Genomic DNA, 18,672 nt, shown 5'->3' with positions numbered 1-18,672 from the left:
TTAAAATTTTTTTCTAAAGCATTGTTAAATAATACAAACATTAAAAAAAACCTCTCAAATGAGTCTGAGAGAAGACAAACAGTATGCAACCTGCCCATAAACACATTACTTATTAAAACAAACACTGTTTCCCTCTATTGTAATACCATCGGCCAACGGCAAGTAGTCAGGCAAGAAATGCAACAACTTCTGTTGTTCAGTAAATCGACCAGACATCGCCTTTTATGGTCTCTTATGGTATAGTAAGAGGCACCATAATTACAAAGAAAAATCACAATTTTTAAAAATGATTTTTGTGTGGACTTTTCCGTGGTGTTTCTTTATGCCTAAGTTAGAGCGAATGGTCCTGTTTAGTGATGGAATTTAGAGGACATAAATTCTGGCTTTGGATTGAGGCTCACTGCTGTGGACATGGGAGTTTTTCTAGCACTTTGATGAAACTACTGTAATTCATATTTTCCATTTGTGAAATGGGCGGGGGGGTAGTATTTAAAATCTGTCCCGGCTCAATCCTCCATGACGCTGTAATTCAACGCCTACCAAAGTAAAAGGAAAGTAGAGAAGGACAGTCATCCAGATGAGACAGGCACTCAGTTTTGAAGACATAGATGGTTTTCCATTTTTCCTGTTTGTACAATAAAGACAAGACCATTCCTGTTTTCCTGCGTTTTAATCTCACACTTTTAGCGTTCCTTAGCTTTTCGGTTTTGGCTCACCTATTCAGACTTTGGGGTTAGTAAGATTAGTATCTCCCTCCTATGTTTATTTTAGTTTTTTGGCTGGTTTGCTTCGTTCAGCTTATCATCTTGATCTGCCACAATTCTGGCTCTTTGAAATGCCTCCCTCTTTTCCATTTGCTTTGGTCTAATATTTGTGGGATCAAGGTGCTTTGTCTCAGCCTTGGACTGGCTTTGGGAGCTTGCTACTTCAGTCTCTGGTGTTTGTAAGTCTCCACTTTACCCGCCTGGGATGCGGAGCTCCACTGCCGAGAAGTCTGTGGATTTTACTTACTAGCTATAAATTATTAACTTTTTATTAAACTTCAGGGAGTGTAGCGCTAGGTTACAGACAAGTTGTCTTATAAGCACTAAGTCAGTACAGTGAACCGTCCATAAGGCTGCAGGTTCGGCATCCATGGATTCAACCAATGATCCAGGGCTGTACAGAGGGCCAACTAAGGGATTGAGCATCCTCGGATTTGGGCATCCATGGATTTGGACATCCATGGGGGTCCTGGAACCAACCCTCGTGGATAACAAGAGACCACTGTATTTGCCATAGGTAAGCAATGGTTGTTTTTTTTTTCTTTATATTTTTAAAGTAGCTCAAAGATGGTATAGGCTGCCCGAGGGGATGACGCGTTTCTCTGTTAGGAGGTGTTAAGTCTCAGCTGGATGACAATTTGGCTAAGATATTTTTGGGCTTTAGATAACCTTTAACTTTCCTTCTTATCTTGAGATTCCATAATTCTGAGTACATCTGTGACAATAACCAGAAAATAAGTAATGCAATTATGTTTAAAATATGGTTATACGATAATACTATTTGCTATTAATGGATAAATGACTGTACTGTGAAATTACAAATTACGTCATAGGTTCTGTTTTCCATCTCTCCTTCTCAGTGAGTCTCATGTTGTCTAAGATCTTCATCTCACATAGGCTGTGATTTCACAAACTAAACTTTATGAAAACCTGGACTGTAGTAGGATCTTGTTTATAGATTCAAACATTTCCTTCCATTTAGAAGTTATAAAAATGGTCCTCATGTCCAAATCCAGATCACCTCTAGTCATTCATAACGCCTAAATTTTTTTCTGCTATTTAAGATCATTTAGGAAAGATTTATTTATTTTTCTTTTAATGTCATTTTTCATGAATTATAAACATGTAAGAGAATCCAAAACATCAGAATTTATAGCATATATTTATCCTATATATTATGTGTGTATACATTATATGCATATATGTGTATAATCCACTTATATGGAGCATAATTCAGACTTTGTAGAGATTGAATTAATAGCAACAGCTACCATTTTTGAGCACTTATTATGTGAATATAAGGTTCAGAGTTAAATCCCTTTTAGAAAATGAAGATAGGCCCTACATAGCACAAACTTTGCACCTGCCAAACTAAAATGCGCTGAAAACCACGTTGGCATTGCTTAGATACACACACTAGCAGATGGCAAGTGTTTGCTACATGTCTCTTGCGCCAGACTGTGCATCACAAAGGTTATTAAACCAGGTCTGCTCATTGTCTCACTGTGGCTCCATTCCAATTTCCTTCCACCTCTCTTAGCACACAGCTCAGTCAACCCAAACAGAAGTCTGTTAAAATAAATCTATTCATGTTATATATATATATCTCACCTAAGTTACATATATAACTTACATAAGCGTATATAACTTACATGCCATCCCTTCAAATATTGACACCAATAGATGCAAATTCTTAGAAACTGAGATTTTTTAAATTTATTTTTTAAGATAACGTGACAAATTTTTAGGTTTTAAGTTTTACTGCTATGATGAGATGCACTACATAAACACCAAGTGGAAAGAACACGTTTTGGTAAACATTTTAAATATTTATCCCGTTACCTTCCAGATTAAATGAGCCTAATTTGCACCCCGCACATGGCACACAGGCTAGACTGAAAAATATCCTCAGCAGGAGGGAAGGGTACATTTGGAAGAGGAGAAAGCCTGCTCCTCAGCGTGGTGCGAGGGGCTAAGGCTGCCTCTGCGGGCTCGTTGTCCCCGGGACGCGGTGGGCTTGGAAAGGGTGGCCTGTGTGACTCTGTCACCTGCAGGGGAGTCCCGCTTTGAAGGGAAGGTGGGGAAGGTGCCTCTCTTCCTTGGTGCCCAGGTTTCCCGTTGGGAGGAACCCCAAACAAGGAGGCCCACCATCCACCTCTGACTTTCTCACAGAATGCCACTAGAATCTCAATCAGGCAGCACTGTGGGCCGCGGGTGCACAGGACACAATGGCGTTTCCAGCCACCTTGTTTTTCCTTTTTTGTTTAAGAGTATATATGGACCATCTAGCCCTTTAATCAATAAATAAGAACTCAGCAGCTAATGTGAGGTTGCAGTAAAAAGATCCATGGTAAAGCCTACTTTTCTTGGCATTGTTAGGGAATGTTCTATTCTGTGCAAGCAAGTTTTTCAGATTTCCAACATATATCAGTTTAATTTTCACATAAAAATTGTAATTACTTTATTGGGAAACATTTCCAAGAATGACTACTTAGTGTCTGACCTTTAGCCTAGCAGAGTGACGGAGTGTAGCCTCAATGACGGTGCAGAGTTTCATCGTGGAGACCGGTGTTTCCTGTGCGGGATGCGGCCAGCTCCCAGAGGCGGGACAACCCTCACACTAATGGGCCCCAGGTTGTTACACACTTTGAACACTTTGTCCACTTGCTTCTTACAGATTTTCTGTTCCCTCCCTTGTTAGTCTTTCACTAGCTCTTCCTGCGTAGTGTTTGTTCTGTCAGCCTGCCTCTACATTTGCTGCTTATAATCTTCAAAGAAATTGTAATATTTTGAGCAACTGCCTTTAAAGAAACAAGCAGATAAAATGATTAGAAAGGCAAGCTTCATTAATTAAGGAGAAAATAATCAGAAGCTTGGGAGAAGGTAAATGTGCTCTTCATTCTGATAGGATGCATTAAGAAAAATCAATGATGATGACACAAGAATAAATCATTTGACAGGTCATATGCTTTTCACTCGAATGGATATGAAGAGGTAAACATTCCACTTGTGCACATCTGTCTCTTCAGTATCACACACTGTAAACCAAATTGGAGTGATCCGTTTAAAAAGAAGATATCTTCAAATCTTTACAAATATTTTAAATGTATCAGTAGCATGCTGACTGCGAGGTGATGCCATCTGAATTATTATTTGATCATAAAGACCCAGTTGGTGTAAAACTCTCAGGTTAAGCATCTCCACGGGAAGACCATATTTTACAAATTATACAACTAGATATAAGTAAAAAAGTCAACGTTATATCAGAAAAATTATATTTGTAAACAATATAGATATGTTCCTGGACATATCAATTTGTGAAAGCTCACACTAATAAACTTCTAAGATCTAATTTAAGCTGCTTCATTTATGCAAAGATACTCACGGCAGGAAGTGCAAAGAAAGAAATGCCGAGGAGTGCGAAGCCTGCGGAGAGCAATCTTCCCAGCCAAGTTAGGGGCGTCTTGTCTCCATAGCCAATCGTTGTCAATGTGATCTAAAAACAAAATAAATAGAACATGCAGCTTCAGCACTTGAGTGGAGAGCGAGGGCCGACGCACAGGAGGCAGAGCAGCGCCCCCACTAAATCACTATTCAACAAGTCCAGTTGGCGCATTCATTACTGTGCTTTAATTTTCCATGACGCATAACAGAACTTCTCTTTGTTTAAGGAAGGGAATAACCTACATACTTGTTCCTCCCTTATAACACAATTTTCCATCTTTTCTAAGTGTGTTCAAAGAAAGGTTATTTAAGTAAGTGGATAACCATCAGTGATACAGAAATGATAGCACTGTGGATTTAGGACTGGGTCAGTACACAAAACAATAATTTATGCTAATCAAGGCTGTCCATCTATTACCTTGGCAGGCACTTCCTGAAGGTCTGCTGTGTGCGAGGTACATGTTAAGATTTGTAGTGGAACAAAAATGAGAGGTACATAGTTCTTGTCCTGAGATATTTATGGCATAAGCGGGGAGGCACGTCACACACAAATCATTAAAACACAAAATAGGGCAAGACAGGTATTCTGATGGATCCACAAATAATCTGCTATGGGAATTTAAAGACTACATTGACTATTACCAGCTTGGGAGTCGAGGAGACTTTACTGGGGAGATGTCGGCATACCGAGGCTTTGAAGGAGGGGTAATATTTTGAGAGGCAGAAATAATAAAGAGGGTGATGTAAGGAGGGGAAACAGGTGACCAGCTTCACAGCAGTGAGAACAAATAGGGTAGGTTCTGGAAAGTATAAGTTGTTCAGCTGGGCTGGAGCACGGCAGGTCTGAAGATTAATGGAAGAGGAGGTTAACTAGATATGCTAAAGCTTGATCAGCAGTGTCTTTGAAAAACGATAATTGGATCATGTCTCTCCCACCGTCGAACTGCTCCAGGGCCTTCCCAGCTCCTCTCCAGGACCCACGAAACCCTTCATGTCCTGCAGAACAATGGGACAACTGAATTGGAACAGTGGCAATGGGACGGTATGGGAGCGGGGAGCAAAAAGACATGTTCAGGAAGTTCAATAGAAACGAATTTATCGATTGTCTGGGATGAAGGGGAGGATTAAGTCAACAATGACTTGAAAATTTCAAGGGGAAGACAGTTGCATCATAAAGAAAAATATGATCGTGAGAAAGAGAAGGTTTTGGAGCAAAGATGAAGAGTTTGGTTTTGCAAATGAGGCTTTTTCAAATGTCAGTGTGACTCTGATCTAGAACTGTCAAGCAGGAAATTGAGAACCAGAGCTGGAGTCTTGAGAGACATCGGACTTCACATGGAGTTCGGGTTTTGGAATCAGGCACAGGGTGATTGTTGGAGGTTTGTGAATAAATGAGATTGCAAAGGGTGCAGAGAAGGGGTCCAAGGACGCCTCAGGAAACACAGACATTTAAGGGATGGAAGGAAAAGGAATGTCAGAGAAGAATACATTTTTTAAAAAGGGAAGTAGGAAGGGTTATATAAATGGAAACTCAAAGGAGAAGAGAGAGTTTCACAAAGGTCCAGGTGGTCCCTCATGGCACAGGCTCATATAAAACAAGGGAAATGAGGACTGAGGAAAGGTGCTGGCTGGGAGAGAGGTGCTCCCTGGCGACTTCTGTGAAAGTGGGCATGTCATCTTCCCTGATTATCGTCGAAGGAGGGCGACGAATGATGGGGGAGAGGAACTCCACAGCGCAGACCTTCGAGAGCATTCGTCGCAGCAGACCACCCTTCCTGGAGGTTCCTCTCCTCACTTGCGTGGCTCCCCTCTGCATCTGTGGTGGCTCCTCTCACTCTGATCAACCTCTACATAGTGGATTCTTAACGTTTGGTTCTGGGTCTTCTCCTATCTGTAAAAATTATCTTCTCTCCCCTTTTCTCTCTCTTCCCAGGTGATCTTAAATGTTCTCGTGGATTTAAATACCACTTTATGCTGAACACATGTTTACACCCGGGGCCAGAGCACACTCTGAGCTCCGCACTCACGAGTCTTCAGCTGATACTTCCATTTGGATGCTGCTCAGTTGTTTGTTTAAAACAGAACCTCATTTCCCTCAACTTTCCCTCCCCCATGGATCCCCTCCCGTCAGGAGCCTCGGCATCACCCCAGCTCTTCTCTTCCTCCCGCCCTTCAGTGCGTCTGTCAGCAGGTCCCCTGGATGCTGTCTCCCAGAGATACTGCGAATCCCCCTCTCTGTCTTCTCCCCACGCGGTGGCCCAGGCGCTGCGGCAGCCTCTGAATCGCTCTTTCTGGTCTGCTCTTGCCTCTTTCCAGTTTCTTCTCCAACCTGCAAGGGGTGTCATTTCCTTACTCCTCCAAAAGTCCTTCAGAGGCTACTCACTGAATTCAGAATAAAGTCTAAGCTCCTACCTGTGGCCTGCATGCCCTGTATCTGCCTGCCTCTGCAAGACCATCCTGATTTCACCCTCGCTTACTCCGCTTTAACTATAGTGTTCTTCAGCCCCTCAAACAGGCCAGGCTATTTCTGCCTCAGGGCCTTTGCACATCCTGTTTCCACAGCACGGATTGCTCTTTTCCCCATTCTTGCCAGGGCTCCTTCTCATCCTTCCGGTCTTACCCAAAATAGCCCATCATCAGAGAGCCCTTCCCTACCCACTCTGTCCACAGTGGGGCCTCTGCTCACTCTATTTCAGCTCCTGGCTCCTTAACAGCACTTACTAGAAGTGGTAGTTTGCTCTGTGTTTCTTTGGGTGGGGGGATGGTCTTTATTTCCTTTCATGGAAGGAGGAATCACGTCTTTACTCTTTATTTCCTCTCTAACATCTAGCATGATGCTAGCCACAAAGTAGGAGGAACTCAATAAATATTTAGTAAATAAATGAGGAATCCTCTCAGGAACACGGTGACAGAGGGAGTGAAGACACAGAGCAAGAACTCCCAGAAGTCTGACCTGAGGGGAGGATTCCAAGGGTGCGTCTGTGCACCTGTGCAGAGAGGTGAGCCTGGAGAGGGATGGGCGGTGGCTTTATGACGGGGTCAGGGACCCAGGGAGGCAGGGGAAGGAGGGTCAAGGGTCAAGGGTCAGCCTTGGCAGTTGGGAAGTACAGTTGTTCCACCACGGGGGACAGATGTGGACATGGTGTGCATGCAGGGCACGGTTGGGGGTGCTCAGCTCAGCACCCTCCAATTCCAGTGAAGGAGAGCGCGGCATCGCTAGGGACTGAAAGGCTTGGAAGAGACGGAAGGCTTGGGGCTGCGAGGCTGTGGGAGGGGTCGAGTACAAATCCGGAGAGGCCCTCTGGCAGAGGAGGCTCACAGAGGTCAGAGAGGACTGTGTAGCGGAACCCTGCAGCCAAGTTAATCAAACGTCACAAAGGATCAGGAGGGACTCTCAAAGGAACTCCCAGAGGCTGCAGAAGGAATATTCTTGGCTCATTTTTATCACAGGTTCCTACTCTTAAATATGTGTGAAAGATTTTAATCTACTCTACTTTTTCTGCAAAATAGCTTAATCCTTTAACAGCAGTTTATTAATAATAATAAACTGAAGAGAAATTTCATGGTTTGGTCACAGCAATAATGTTATATTTCACAGCACTAGGATACTGTATCCATAGACTATAAATCGCATTTTGATACTTAACGTTGATACTTTGGGCTTTTTTAATAAACGGGATTTCCTTTTTTCACCAAAGCGTAGCACTTAGAAACACTCCATTTCAAGAAGGTTTCATTTCCCTATTTATTCTGAATACTTCCATGATTAGCAAGGTGTCCATTATGTGCAACATGGACAATTTTAACTAAAAGTATCCAGCCATATATTTCATTAAGGTCTTGATTAATATATAACAAAAGGTATAGTATTCTAAATTTATTTTATTGCACACTGGAAACCTCATATGTGTTCCTCTTATAAAGAATAGAAATAATAAGCTCTGTTGTTTGCTTTTCGTGTCTTTTTAGGCTTCAGACAGTTTCATTAATGAGTTAGTTAATATCAACAAACACACTGCGGACCAATAAGGCCTTTTTTATTCCTAGAAGAATGACATCTTCGAAGATTTTTGCTCTTATATTCAAGAATAGATTTAAAAAAAAAAAATAGAGACATAATTAGGCCATTCAAGGAAACTGTTAAGTACAGGTTAAACTTCAGTCAAAATAGCACTTACTGAAATGGAAATCATTGAAAATATGTGGTTTGCCCCTGAAAGGCACAGATATGACCTTTGAAAGCCTTCTAAGTTGGCTATTCTGGCAGAAGAAACAATCTGGTGACTGAGTGAGAGGGATATTAAGAGTTTCCCACACACTGTGTAACACACAATACAGCAATTCTTATTAGTAATAAGGAGAGAAGGAAGATTAATGGAAGGAACGACAAGAGCTGCCAGGCTGTGTTCATCAACAGCTGCATCACAACGGGAAAAGGTGCACCTGAGTGTCTGAGTGGTTTAAATATGTCAGAATTATCAGAGAGAAGAAAAACTAAATTCAAATTATTGCTTTGAAGGCTGGGATCATAAAGTGCCTTCCCCTTGCTGGCTAGAAAAGCCTCCTATTTTCTCAGTTTACAGTTTTCCCACTGTGAGTCACAGATTTTCATTTGCTCTTTACATATCAAAAGTATTTTAAGAATGTCAGATGACTGCCCTCTTTTGGGTTTTCCACTCTCCTCCTTTCAAAATGTCCATTATTGCTTTTGGGGGTTGGAGGTGTTGGAAACCAAGTTATTAGGCCAACAGAATGCTTTGTTATCAATGGCAGAATCTTGCAGACATTTACTCTGATGATTTAAGAAAAAAAAATCCTAATCTTCAGCTGAGTACATTTCTGATTCTTATTCATTTTATTGCTGCTATGCAACCAACAAACATACCAAGTTCTGCTTGATGCAAACCCTGACAAATTCCTCTCCCTGACGAGAGTCCTAGTTCCCACTGACGAGCATGCAAGGAGCAGCAGAACAATGCAACTGGTAACTTAAATCTGTGCTGCACAGAGTTAACCGAACAAACAACCTATCAGTGTTTTAACCGCAGTTTGAGAAAATGGAATATTTTTATTTTGGCAACAATAGCACTCAGGAAACATCACTGATGATTTATAAGAGAACTTAACTTTGTTGGCCCAAAGAGATGCAGAAACTCTTTAAACTATTATAAATGCTGTCTATTTTCATATAACTCCCTTTTGGAACGTCTTAAGGAATAAAATAAAAAGAAATACAGTTTATACATTGCATAAAGCACTCTTCTATCCTGTGATATTCTTACTACAGCACATGTTTCAATGACTGTTTTATAAACTCTTTACCACATAGGGGGAATTTTGCTTCTATGGAAAACAACATGTTGTTTAGAGTACACCCCTCCAGTTATGGGATTCTGATTTTATGGGGCTCTGCACCTCTCATAGCCTTTGAGCTATTTTATGACCCTCTAAGGTGTAGATAACTGGTAGCATGTCTATAGACATGTAAATGAATTCTGTCTGGTGGAGGTTCAATTGACTTCCTTTTCACATGGAAGAAACCAGTTTTGCCTCTATTTGCACATTCATTTCAATATTCCTGATCTTTACGTGTTTCTATTCTTGAACTGGCTGTAACATCTTACTGGTTCCCTCATTAATACTGACAAAAAAATGAGCTCAATAAAATCGTTAGCATGTGTTTATTGTCTTTCTGTGTGAAAGTCATGACTTTATTTTTGTTTGGAAAAATTCCTTTAATAACAATATAAAAGAATAATAGGTTTTTGAGTGGCAAGTTTTGAAATTAGGTGTCTATAATCTATGATCACACAGATGGTCACTAGTCTTCTCTTTTTTACTTTTTGTACCATAATTGTACACTTCTAACTCTCACTCAGCTACCAGTCTTTCTTTTGTAACCTCAGATAAACTTTTTGATGAATGGCAAACCAGTGCAACAACTGGTAACTTAAATCTGTGCTCCACAAAGGTAAAACAAACAAACAAACCAGCCTATCAGCATTTTAACCACGTTGTAAAAAATGATATATTTTTATTTTGGCAACAATCTAGTATTCAAGAAATACTGCTGATGACTTATAAGAGAACTTCACTTTGTTGAACCACAGAGATGGGGAAACTCATTGGAGGATTATAAGTGGTGCATATTTTCTCACAACTCCCTTTTGGAAGTTAATATTTTTATTGAGATCATTCACAGGAATCATTACATTATATTAAAATGAAACATTTCACAACATCCAATAGATAAAAATGGATTTTTATACTTACTGTGCCCCACCAGAGAGCATCTGCATATGTAGAAAACTCTTTATTTGCATCCTTTTCCACCAGATAGACGAGGAAAGATGAAAAAATAAGAACCAAAAATCCTATGTACCAAGCTGTGATTAATTCCTAGATATAAAAGGAATGAAAAGATTTTTAGAATGAAAAAAATCTTTGAAAAAGGAAAAAAAACTATGCATGATTCCATTCATTATACTACTTCTTGGATATTTATGATGCCTTTTAAACAACCCTTTATACATCATGTACCAAAACTGCTTTAACCAGTTTCTGAAAAGACTAAGCTTGTTTATGAGAGGTTTATTAAATATTACAGCAATCAACAAAAAAGTTTAAAAAATCTTGTTTCATAACTCAGAAAGCAAGTCTCACCTTACTGTGAGCATAGACCACGGAGCCCAGCAGTTTCCAAGTGCCGCCCCGCCGGTCCATGCGCACCATGCGGAGGATCTGCAGGAAACGCAGACTGCGGAGCGCGGATGTGGCAAAGATGTTACCCTGAGTTTTTGCAGAAACAACTGCTATTGAAGCGATAAGGACAATGGTATCTGAAAGAAACAGGTTGAAACAGCCATGAGTAGCATGACTAGGAATTTTTATTTCTCAAAACAGTATTTCAAAAAGAATCACTTTGAGCTATTTGAGGTACAAATAACGGATCCTGAACCGCATCCTGGCATCGTGCTCCTTGGGCTCTGTGAGGACTGAAGAGTGAGAAGGCAGAGAAGGTGAGCTCCCTATTGTCTTAGTGCTGACCCCGCGGCTATTCTGTGCTTCACTTGTGCGATTTTAGACCACTTACTATTTAACCTGCAGAGAACTGGACAATGACCTTCAGAAAGTTCGGTGTTCGGGGGAGCCTGAGGGCTGCGGGGCAGCCTTCCATAATGTCTCTGGTGTTGTTAGCATTCCTGTCCAGCAGAAAGGAGCCTCTGCCTCAGCCCCAACGCGGAGGCTTCCTGGTTGATTCCACAGAGGCATCACAACCCGTCCATCTGTGAAAGTGCTCTTGGTGTAATCATGTCTCTTGTTTTCTTGGCAAAGAAGCTTGTGGCTCCTTTCTGCAAAAAATTCCCTTATGTTGTGGAGTCTGCACCTTCACATACTGTTTAACAAAGGCCTCAACCAAGCTGAATCCTCTAAGATCCCTGCATAGAGTACTCTTCATACCTGGCCAGTCAGTTACGTGTAAGTTTTGTACACAAATTAACTAATATTACATTTGTCACAATAGAACATGTAATTATATACACCGTGCATTGCATGTAAATGGATATTTAACATTTGACATATTGACATTTGGCTTAAAAAGTATCTGGCCTTTTGTAAGCTAAAAGGAGAAAAGGAGCAACTAATGAAAGCATAGAAAAAATAAAAGAGCACTTAGTGGCTCCAAGGGTAAATATCTGAGTGATGGGAAGTAGGCTTGAAGTGGGAGAAGTGAAGTGGGGGTGAAGGGCCTCCTATGGCAATTTAAAAATAAGTTAGCTAGACCTTAACATCCTCAAAATTCCCATCCTGCTCCAAGTGGGCTGTGCATGACTGGGGATCTACACTCCAAAGAGGAGTTCCACGTCAAGGGTGCTGCTGCATTTGTGATGTTTCTGTGACCCTCAGGATGAACTGCGGCATGAATGTGTCCTCATCATTCAGCTCAGTCCTTCCCCCTGCACTCAGAAAGTCTTGTCTCCTGCTCCAGACTGAGAATATCCTCTGAGTCACTCTCTAGGGCCCTTTTTGGGTCAGGACTTGGAGAGAGGAGGTCAGTGGTTGGCAGTACAAGGGTCAGCCCAAGGGCTTTTTCTAATCGGATCTGAATGATATGTGACTTTGTGGGTAGGTACGTAGCATCACAAATGCATCCTTGAGTTACTACTCTCTGCAGCTGTTGGAAATGAGAAGGAACTAAATATGTTGACACAGACCAGACATTATTTAAGTGAATAAAAGCCAGTTGCAAAGCAGTATGTACAATGTGGTCTTATTTTAAAAATATATATATAGTGTACAACTAGGAAAAATGTGAGAATATACACAGACTATTATCATTAATTATCTCTAGGGGTAGAGAGTTGGGGCGAGTATGTAGATAAAGGGGCATTTCACTTTCTAAGTTATTAATTTCTATATGTTGGAATTTTGTAACAGTGAATATGTCCTTTGAAATCAGAAAAAAAAAAAATCCTAAAAAAAAAAAAGAGTTAACTTGTAAAAACATCTCTTGATTTCCATCATTTGGAGGGATTTACTCCTGAGACAAGTGGTTTACAGACAAAGAGACATTGCTTATATGGCCCTGCTGGATATATATTTGTTTTTATTTCTCATTGTAATGCTGCTTCCTCCCATGTGTACAAAGGAAAGAAAAAGGTACAATACCCCATTTACTATGTCAAAATACTAGAAATAGTAGAAATAAGTAAATAGGGGTGCAGAAAATACAGCACTTAAAACTTACTGTGTGCCTGGCACTGTCTTTAATTCTGTCTTTTACAAACGTTGCATTACTTAATCCTCATAACCACCATGTTGATTAGGTAGTCTACAGATCCCATTTCACAGATGGAAAAAGAGGCACAAGAAGCATATATCATATTAGTTTTAAAAAATCAGCTATAGATCTGTTAGACTACAGCACAAAAAGTATGCTATGAGGTTAGCTCATTACAGAAAATCTAGAAAAACACTGCTGGTTTGAGACAATTTAAAAAATTATGCACACAGTGAATCATAATCTAAATGTTCGAAGTCACAAAATATGCAAAGGTAACCGCAGATTTGATGTAATACTCTCATTGTAATTCAGATCAGACAAGAAGGTCAGAGTTCAGTCAAATGAAATCATAGACGAGCGACCCCATGGCAAACAGTGGATGCAGCCCCAGAAATGCTCTGTTGGCTTCCAGTCATCCAGGGGAACTTTGCTGTCAGTACCGCCTAGAACACTTTCTAGGTTAACATTTTAGAAATTATGAGCAGTCTTTGCTTTTATTTTTATTTATGTATTTGTTATTTTTGTAGTTCATTGCTTTATAGAATGGAGGTTCCACAAGGTTGGACACTTGTATCCCAAGTACCTAGAACAGTGCTTGAAACATGGTAGGCACTCAACAAGTATTTATAAAATGAACTTAGATTAAAAAACACTTAAAAGTAGCTTGAGCTTTGTTCTCTTGCCATACCAGTGGCTTAATAACTGGAATATCAATCTAAAATACTCTTAAGTTAATCAAGGGATCACTTATATATTCAGCACTGAATTCTACTGCAACATAATGGTTCATAGCTAGCATCCACTAAAGTTTATAAAAAGCAAATTTCACTAAGAATGAATACTAATTCTTCTCAAACTCTTCCCAAAAAATAGAAGAGGAGGGAATACTTCCAAACTCATTAATGAGGCTAGCATTACCCTGATACCAATACCAGACAAGAACAACACAAGAAAAGAAAATTACAGGCCAATATCCCTGATGAACATAGATGCAAAAATCGTCAACAAAATCTTAGGAAACTGAATTCAATGATACATGAAAAGGGGGATTTACTTCAAGGATGCAAAGGTGGTTCAACATCTGCAAATCAATTAATGTGACACACCACATTACAAAATGAAGGATGAAAGTCATATGATCATCTCAATAGATGCAGAAAAAGCATTTGACAAAATTCAACATACTTTAATGATAAAATCTCTCAACAAAGTGGGTATAGAGAGAATGTACCTCAACATAATAAAGGCCATATATGACTAGCCCACAGCTAACATAATAGTCAATGGTGAAAAATTGAAAGCTATCCTTCTAAGATCAGGAACAAAATAAGGATGCCCACTGTCACCACCTTGATTCAACATAGTACTGGAAGTCCTAGCCATTAGGCAAGAAAAAGAAATGAAAGGCATCCAAATCAGAAAGGAAGAAGTAAAACTGTCACTATTTGTAGATGATGCTGTACCATATATATATATGTATATAAAACCTTAAAGACTCCACCAAAAAACTGTTGGAACTAATAAATTATTTAAGTAAAGTTGCAGGATGCAAAATCAGTATACAAAAATCAGTTGTGTTTCTATATACTAACATCTACCAGAAAGAGGATTTAAGAAAAAATCTCATTTACAAGGGCATGAAAATGAATAAAATATTTAGGAATAAATTTAACTAAGGAGGTGAAAGATCTGCTCAGTAAAAATTATAAAACATTGATGAAAGAAATTGAAGAAGACACAAATAAATGGAAAGATAATCCATGCTCATGGATTGGAAGAATTAATATTATTAAAATGTCTATTCTACCCAAAACAATCCACAGATTCAATGCAATCACTGTCAAAATTCCAATGGCATTTTTCACAGAAATAGAACAAACAACTCTAAATTTGTATGGAACCACAAAAGACCCCGAATACCCAAAGCAATCTTGAGAAAGAGCAAAACTAGAGGCATCATGCTTTCTGATTTAAAATTATATTACAAAGCTATAGTAATGAAAATAGTGTGGTCTTGGCATAAAATTAGACATATAGATCAATGGAACAGACTAGAAAGCCCAGAAAAGAACCTACACATATATAGTCAAATAATTAATGACAAAGGAGCCAAGAATATGCCATGGAGAAAGGACAGTCTCTTCAATAAATAGTGTTGGGTAAACTGCGCAGCCACATACAAAAGAATGAGACTAGCCCACTATCTTACACCATACACAAAAATCAACTCAAAATGGATTAAAGACTTGAATATAAGACCTGAAACCATAAAACTCCTAGAAGAAAACATAGGCAATAAGCTCCTTGACATTGGTCTTGTCAATAATTTTTTGGAGTTGACCCCAAAAGCAAAGGCAACAAAAGCAAAAATAAACAAGTGGGACTATGTCAAACTAAAAACCTCCTGCACAGCAAAGGAAACCACCAACAAAATGAAAAGGCAACCTATGGAATGGGAGAAAATATTTTCAAATCACATATCTGTTAAGGAGTTAATATCCAAAATATATAAATAACTCATACAACTTAATAGCAAAAAAATAAACAATCCAATTAAAAATTGGGCAAAGAAACTGAATAGACATTTTTCCAAAGAAGACATACAAATGGCCAAAAGGTACATGAAAAGGTACTCAACACCACTAATCATCAAGAAAATGCAAATCAAAACTACAATGAGATATCACCTCACACCTGTTAGAATGGCTATTATAAAAAAGACAAGCAATAACAAGTGTTGGCAAGGATGTAGAGAAAAGTTGTGCACTGTTGGTGGGAATGTAAATTGATGCAGCCACTATGGTAAACAGTATGGAGGTTCCTCAAAAACTTGAAAATAGAACTACCACATGATCTAGCAATCCCACTTCTGGGTATATATCCAAAGGTAATTAAATAGGATCTTGAAGAGATATGTGCACATCCATGTTCATTGCAGTGTTATTCTCAATAGCCAAGATATGGAAACAACTTAAGTGTCTGTCAATGGATGAATGGATAAAGAAGATAGGTATATACGTATGTATACACACACACACACAATGGAATATTGTTCAGCCGTGAGAAAGAAGGAAATCCTAATGTTTGCAACAACATGAATGGACCTTGAGGGCATTATGCCAAGTGAAATAAGCCAGGCAGAGAAAGACAAATACTGTACATCACTTACATGTGGAATCTAAAAAAGTCAAACTCATAGAAACAGAGACTAGAATTATGCTTACCAGGGGTTGGAGGGTAGGGGGAAATGAGGAGATATTGGTCAAAGATTACAAACTTCCAGTTATAAGCTGAATAAGTTCTGGGGATCTAATGTCCAGCATGGTGGTTATAGTTAATAATACTGTATTATATACTTGAGAGTTGCTAAAAGACTAGATCTTAAATGTTCTCACCACAAAAAAGAAATAATAATTATGTAATGTGATGGAGGTGTCAGCTAATTTTCCAATATATAAGTGTATCAAATCAATAGATTGTATACCTTAAACTTACACAATGTTATATGTAAATTAAATCCCAATAAAGCTGGAGAAAATTGGATAGAGTAGCTTAAATTGTTTAATTATTTAATCATCTAAAATCTTCTTTGAAACATAAGAGCCTGAAGTGAAGGTAGCACAAAATTTTAGTATAAGGTACAAATTATAGACAGCCCTTGAAGCTCACTGGCTTCAGATTCATTTGTTTATCCATTCATGCATTAAGCAATTGAGTATCAAGCATATTAGACACTTGCATTAGAAATGAATATTTATTCATCCATCTGGTCATCATTCTATCAAAAATATTTATTACATCCCTACTATGTACCAGGCATTGCTAAATGCTTTATGAACATCAGTGGTCATCAATGGGTACACTTTTGCCTCCAAGGGGACATTTGGCAATGTCTAGTGACACATTTGGTTGTCATAACTAGGAAGGGGGTGGCTACTGGCATCTGGTGGTAAAGGTGAAACATTTTACAATGTCCAGAACAGACACCAGATGAAAGAGTTACCCAGCCCCAATGTCAACAGTGCCGAGATTGGGAAACCCGGATGTACGTTATTGTATATAGACCTCCAAACAACCCTGTGAGGTAGAGAGTATCATTACCGTCTCCTTCTTACAAACGAAGAACTAAGGCTTGCAGTGGTCAACTAGCCAAGGCCCAGCATCCATAAGTGGCTGAGCTGGCCCTTACTCAACACCAAAGTTGTGGCCGTAAGAGTATGGGACACTGTTCCTTGGATAAAGAAAATCCAGGGTGACATGGATGGGCCGTGGGAAGAAAGGGGTAGGCTGTGAAAGCAAGTGCATAATAAAGCAAGAATAAATTGTTATTGCATAAAGCATGCAGGAAAGAGAGAATTGCAGGGAGGATAAAGAGGAAATAAAGTGATACTAAAAACAGATGATACTCTTATGGGTACATCAAGAGAAAATGGGGCTAGAGAAAGAAGCAGAACTGCTAAGAAACAAGGAGGAGCTCCAAAGTGCATGGAAAAGGAGGCATGTAATACCGAGCTCCTAAAATCTACCTCTCCCACAAGAGACAGAGGTGAATAAGCTGGGAAGTAGCAAAGAAACAGTTACTGATCACAAGCACCCATTACAAATGTGCAATATAGGTTTGCAAGGTAGTAGGAAGTAGGCTCACATACCTACCACTTAGAATGATTTATGGAGGAATTCTTGAGATTTGAGGAGACTGCAAAGATTTGAACAAAGTAAGTTCTGTAATGATATTTAAGACACATGGGGACTGTAATAGCTTATTATTAGACTGCACTGTATTATTCAGTCAACAAAATCAATATGAATTGATCACCCTGGATCCTGTGTAAAGGGATTAGCCATTGAAATGCTGAAAAGCCTTCATGATAAGGTGGATTCACATCCACAGCTACCTGACCTTGAATCCAAAGATTGCGCTAAAACAAGGTCAATTGTACATCTGAAGGAGATGGGCTGCGTTTTGTTGCTACAATTACATAACATAACACACCTGCTAGAAAGTACACTTTACTACACTTGGTTTGGTTCAAAATCATAAGCGAAAGAACTAAATCATATGGATTAAACAAAGCATGTCTGAGCATTTTTAAACTAGTAAGGACAAACACCCTAGAGGTAAACCAGAAGAAGGGATATTTTGACTCTTAGAAACTGTCTAGAGACTTTAGGCTTTAAATTTTTTTTTAAATTATTCTAGAGTCTCAGAAAGTTTTCTCTAATAGTTAACATAAATTTCCCTCTTGCACTTTAAGCTTATGTCATTTTTTTTCTCTCTGGAAAAAACAGAAGTGCTACAAATACGATATTCCTGACAACTATATCCCCTCTCCCACCACCTTTTTTGTTTCAATCCATTGAGCTCTTCTTAGTGGCCTCATTATAAGCTAAACTTTGGATAATTTTAATGAAATACATGTTTTAAAATTATAAAATTAATAGCTGCTATAAAATATCAAAACATTAGACATATGTATAAGGTAGGAAGTAAGTTTATTTAACTAGCCAATTACTTATTAATGAACTTTAGGTTACTTTAATTCATATTATTAAAATTATGCTGAAGTGAACAGCCCAGAACATATATTTTTGTAGGTATTCTTTTTAAAGATAAATTCCTAGAGATTGGATTGTTGGGTTGAATGTTGGCACGTTTTGAGTTTTGATATCAAAATTCCC

General features: G+C 39.0%; 1 protein-coding gene across 1 annotated transcript in view; it reads right to left on the bottom strand.

Annotated features, from left to right (window-relative positions):
* The window catches only part of KCNQ5 (potassium voltage-gated channel subfamily Q member 5), a 463,497-nt gene that overhangs the window by 77,836 nt on the left and 366,989 nt on the right, over positions 1–18,672 (bottom strand). The window contains exons 4-6 of the mRNA XM_087438809.1: positions 10,872–11,047; positions 10,482–10,607; positions 4,150–4,260 (exon numbers count right to left, since the gene is read on the bottom strand). Coding sequence (XP_087294935.1) covers positions 4,150–4,260; positions 10,482–10,607; positions 10,872–11,047 — 413 coding nt within the window. The remainder of the gene's footprint in view (positions 1–4,149; positions 4,261–10,481; positions 10,608–10,871; positions 11,048–18,672) is intronic.

The sequence above is a fragment of the Ceratotherium simum genome, chromosome 13 (assembly GCF_057802395.1).
Source record: "Ceratotherium simum simum isolate JZ-2026a chromosome 13, ASM5780239v1, whole genome shotgun sequence".
NCBI lineage: Eukaryota > Metazoa > Chordata > Mammalia > Perissodactyla > Rhinocerotidae > Ceratotherium > Ceratotherium simum.
Note: the sequence above shows the minus strand (reverse complement) of the source record. Positions and strands in the feature narration are given on the sequence as shown.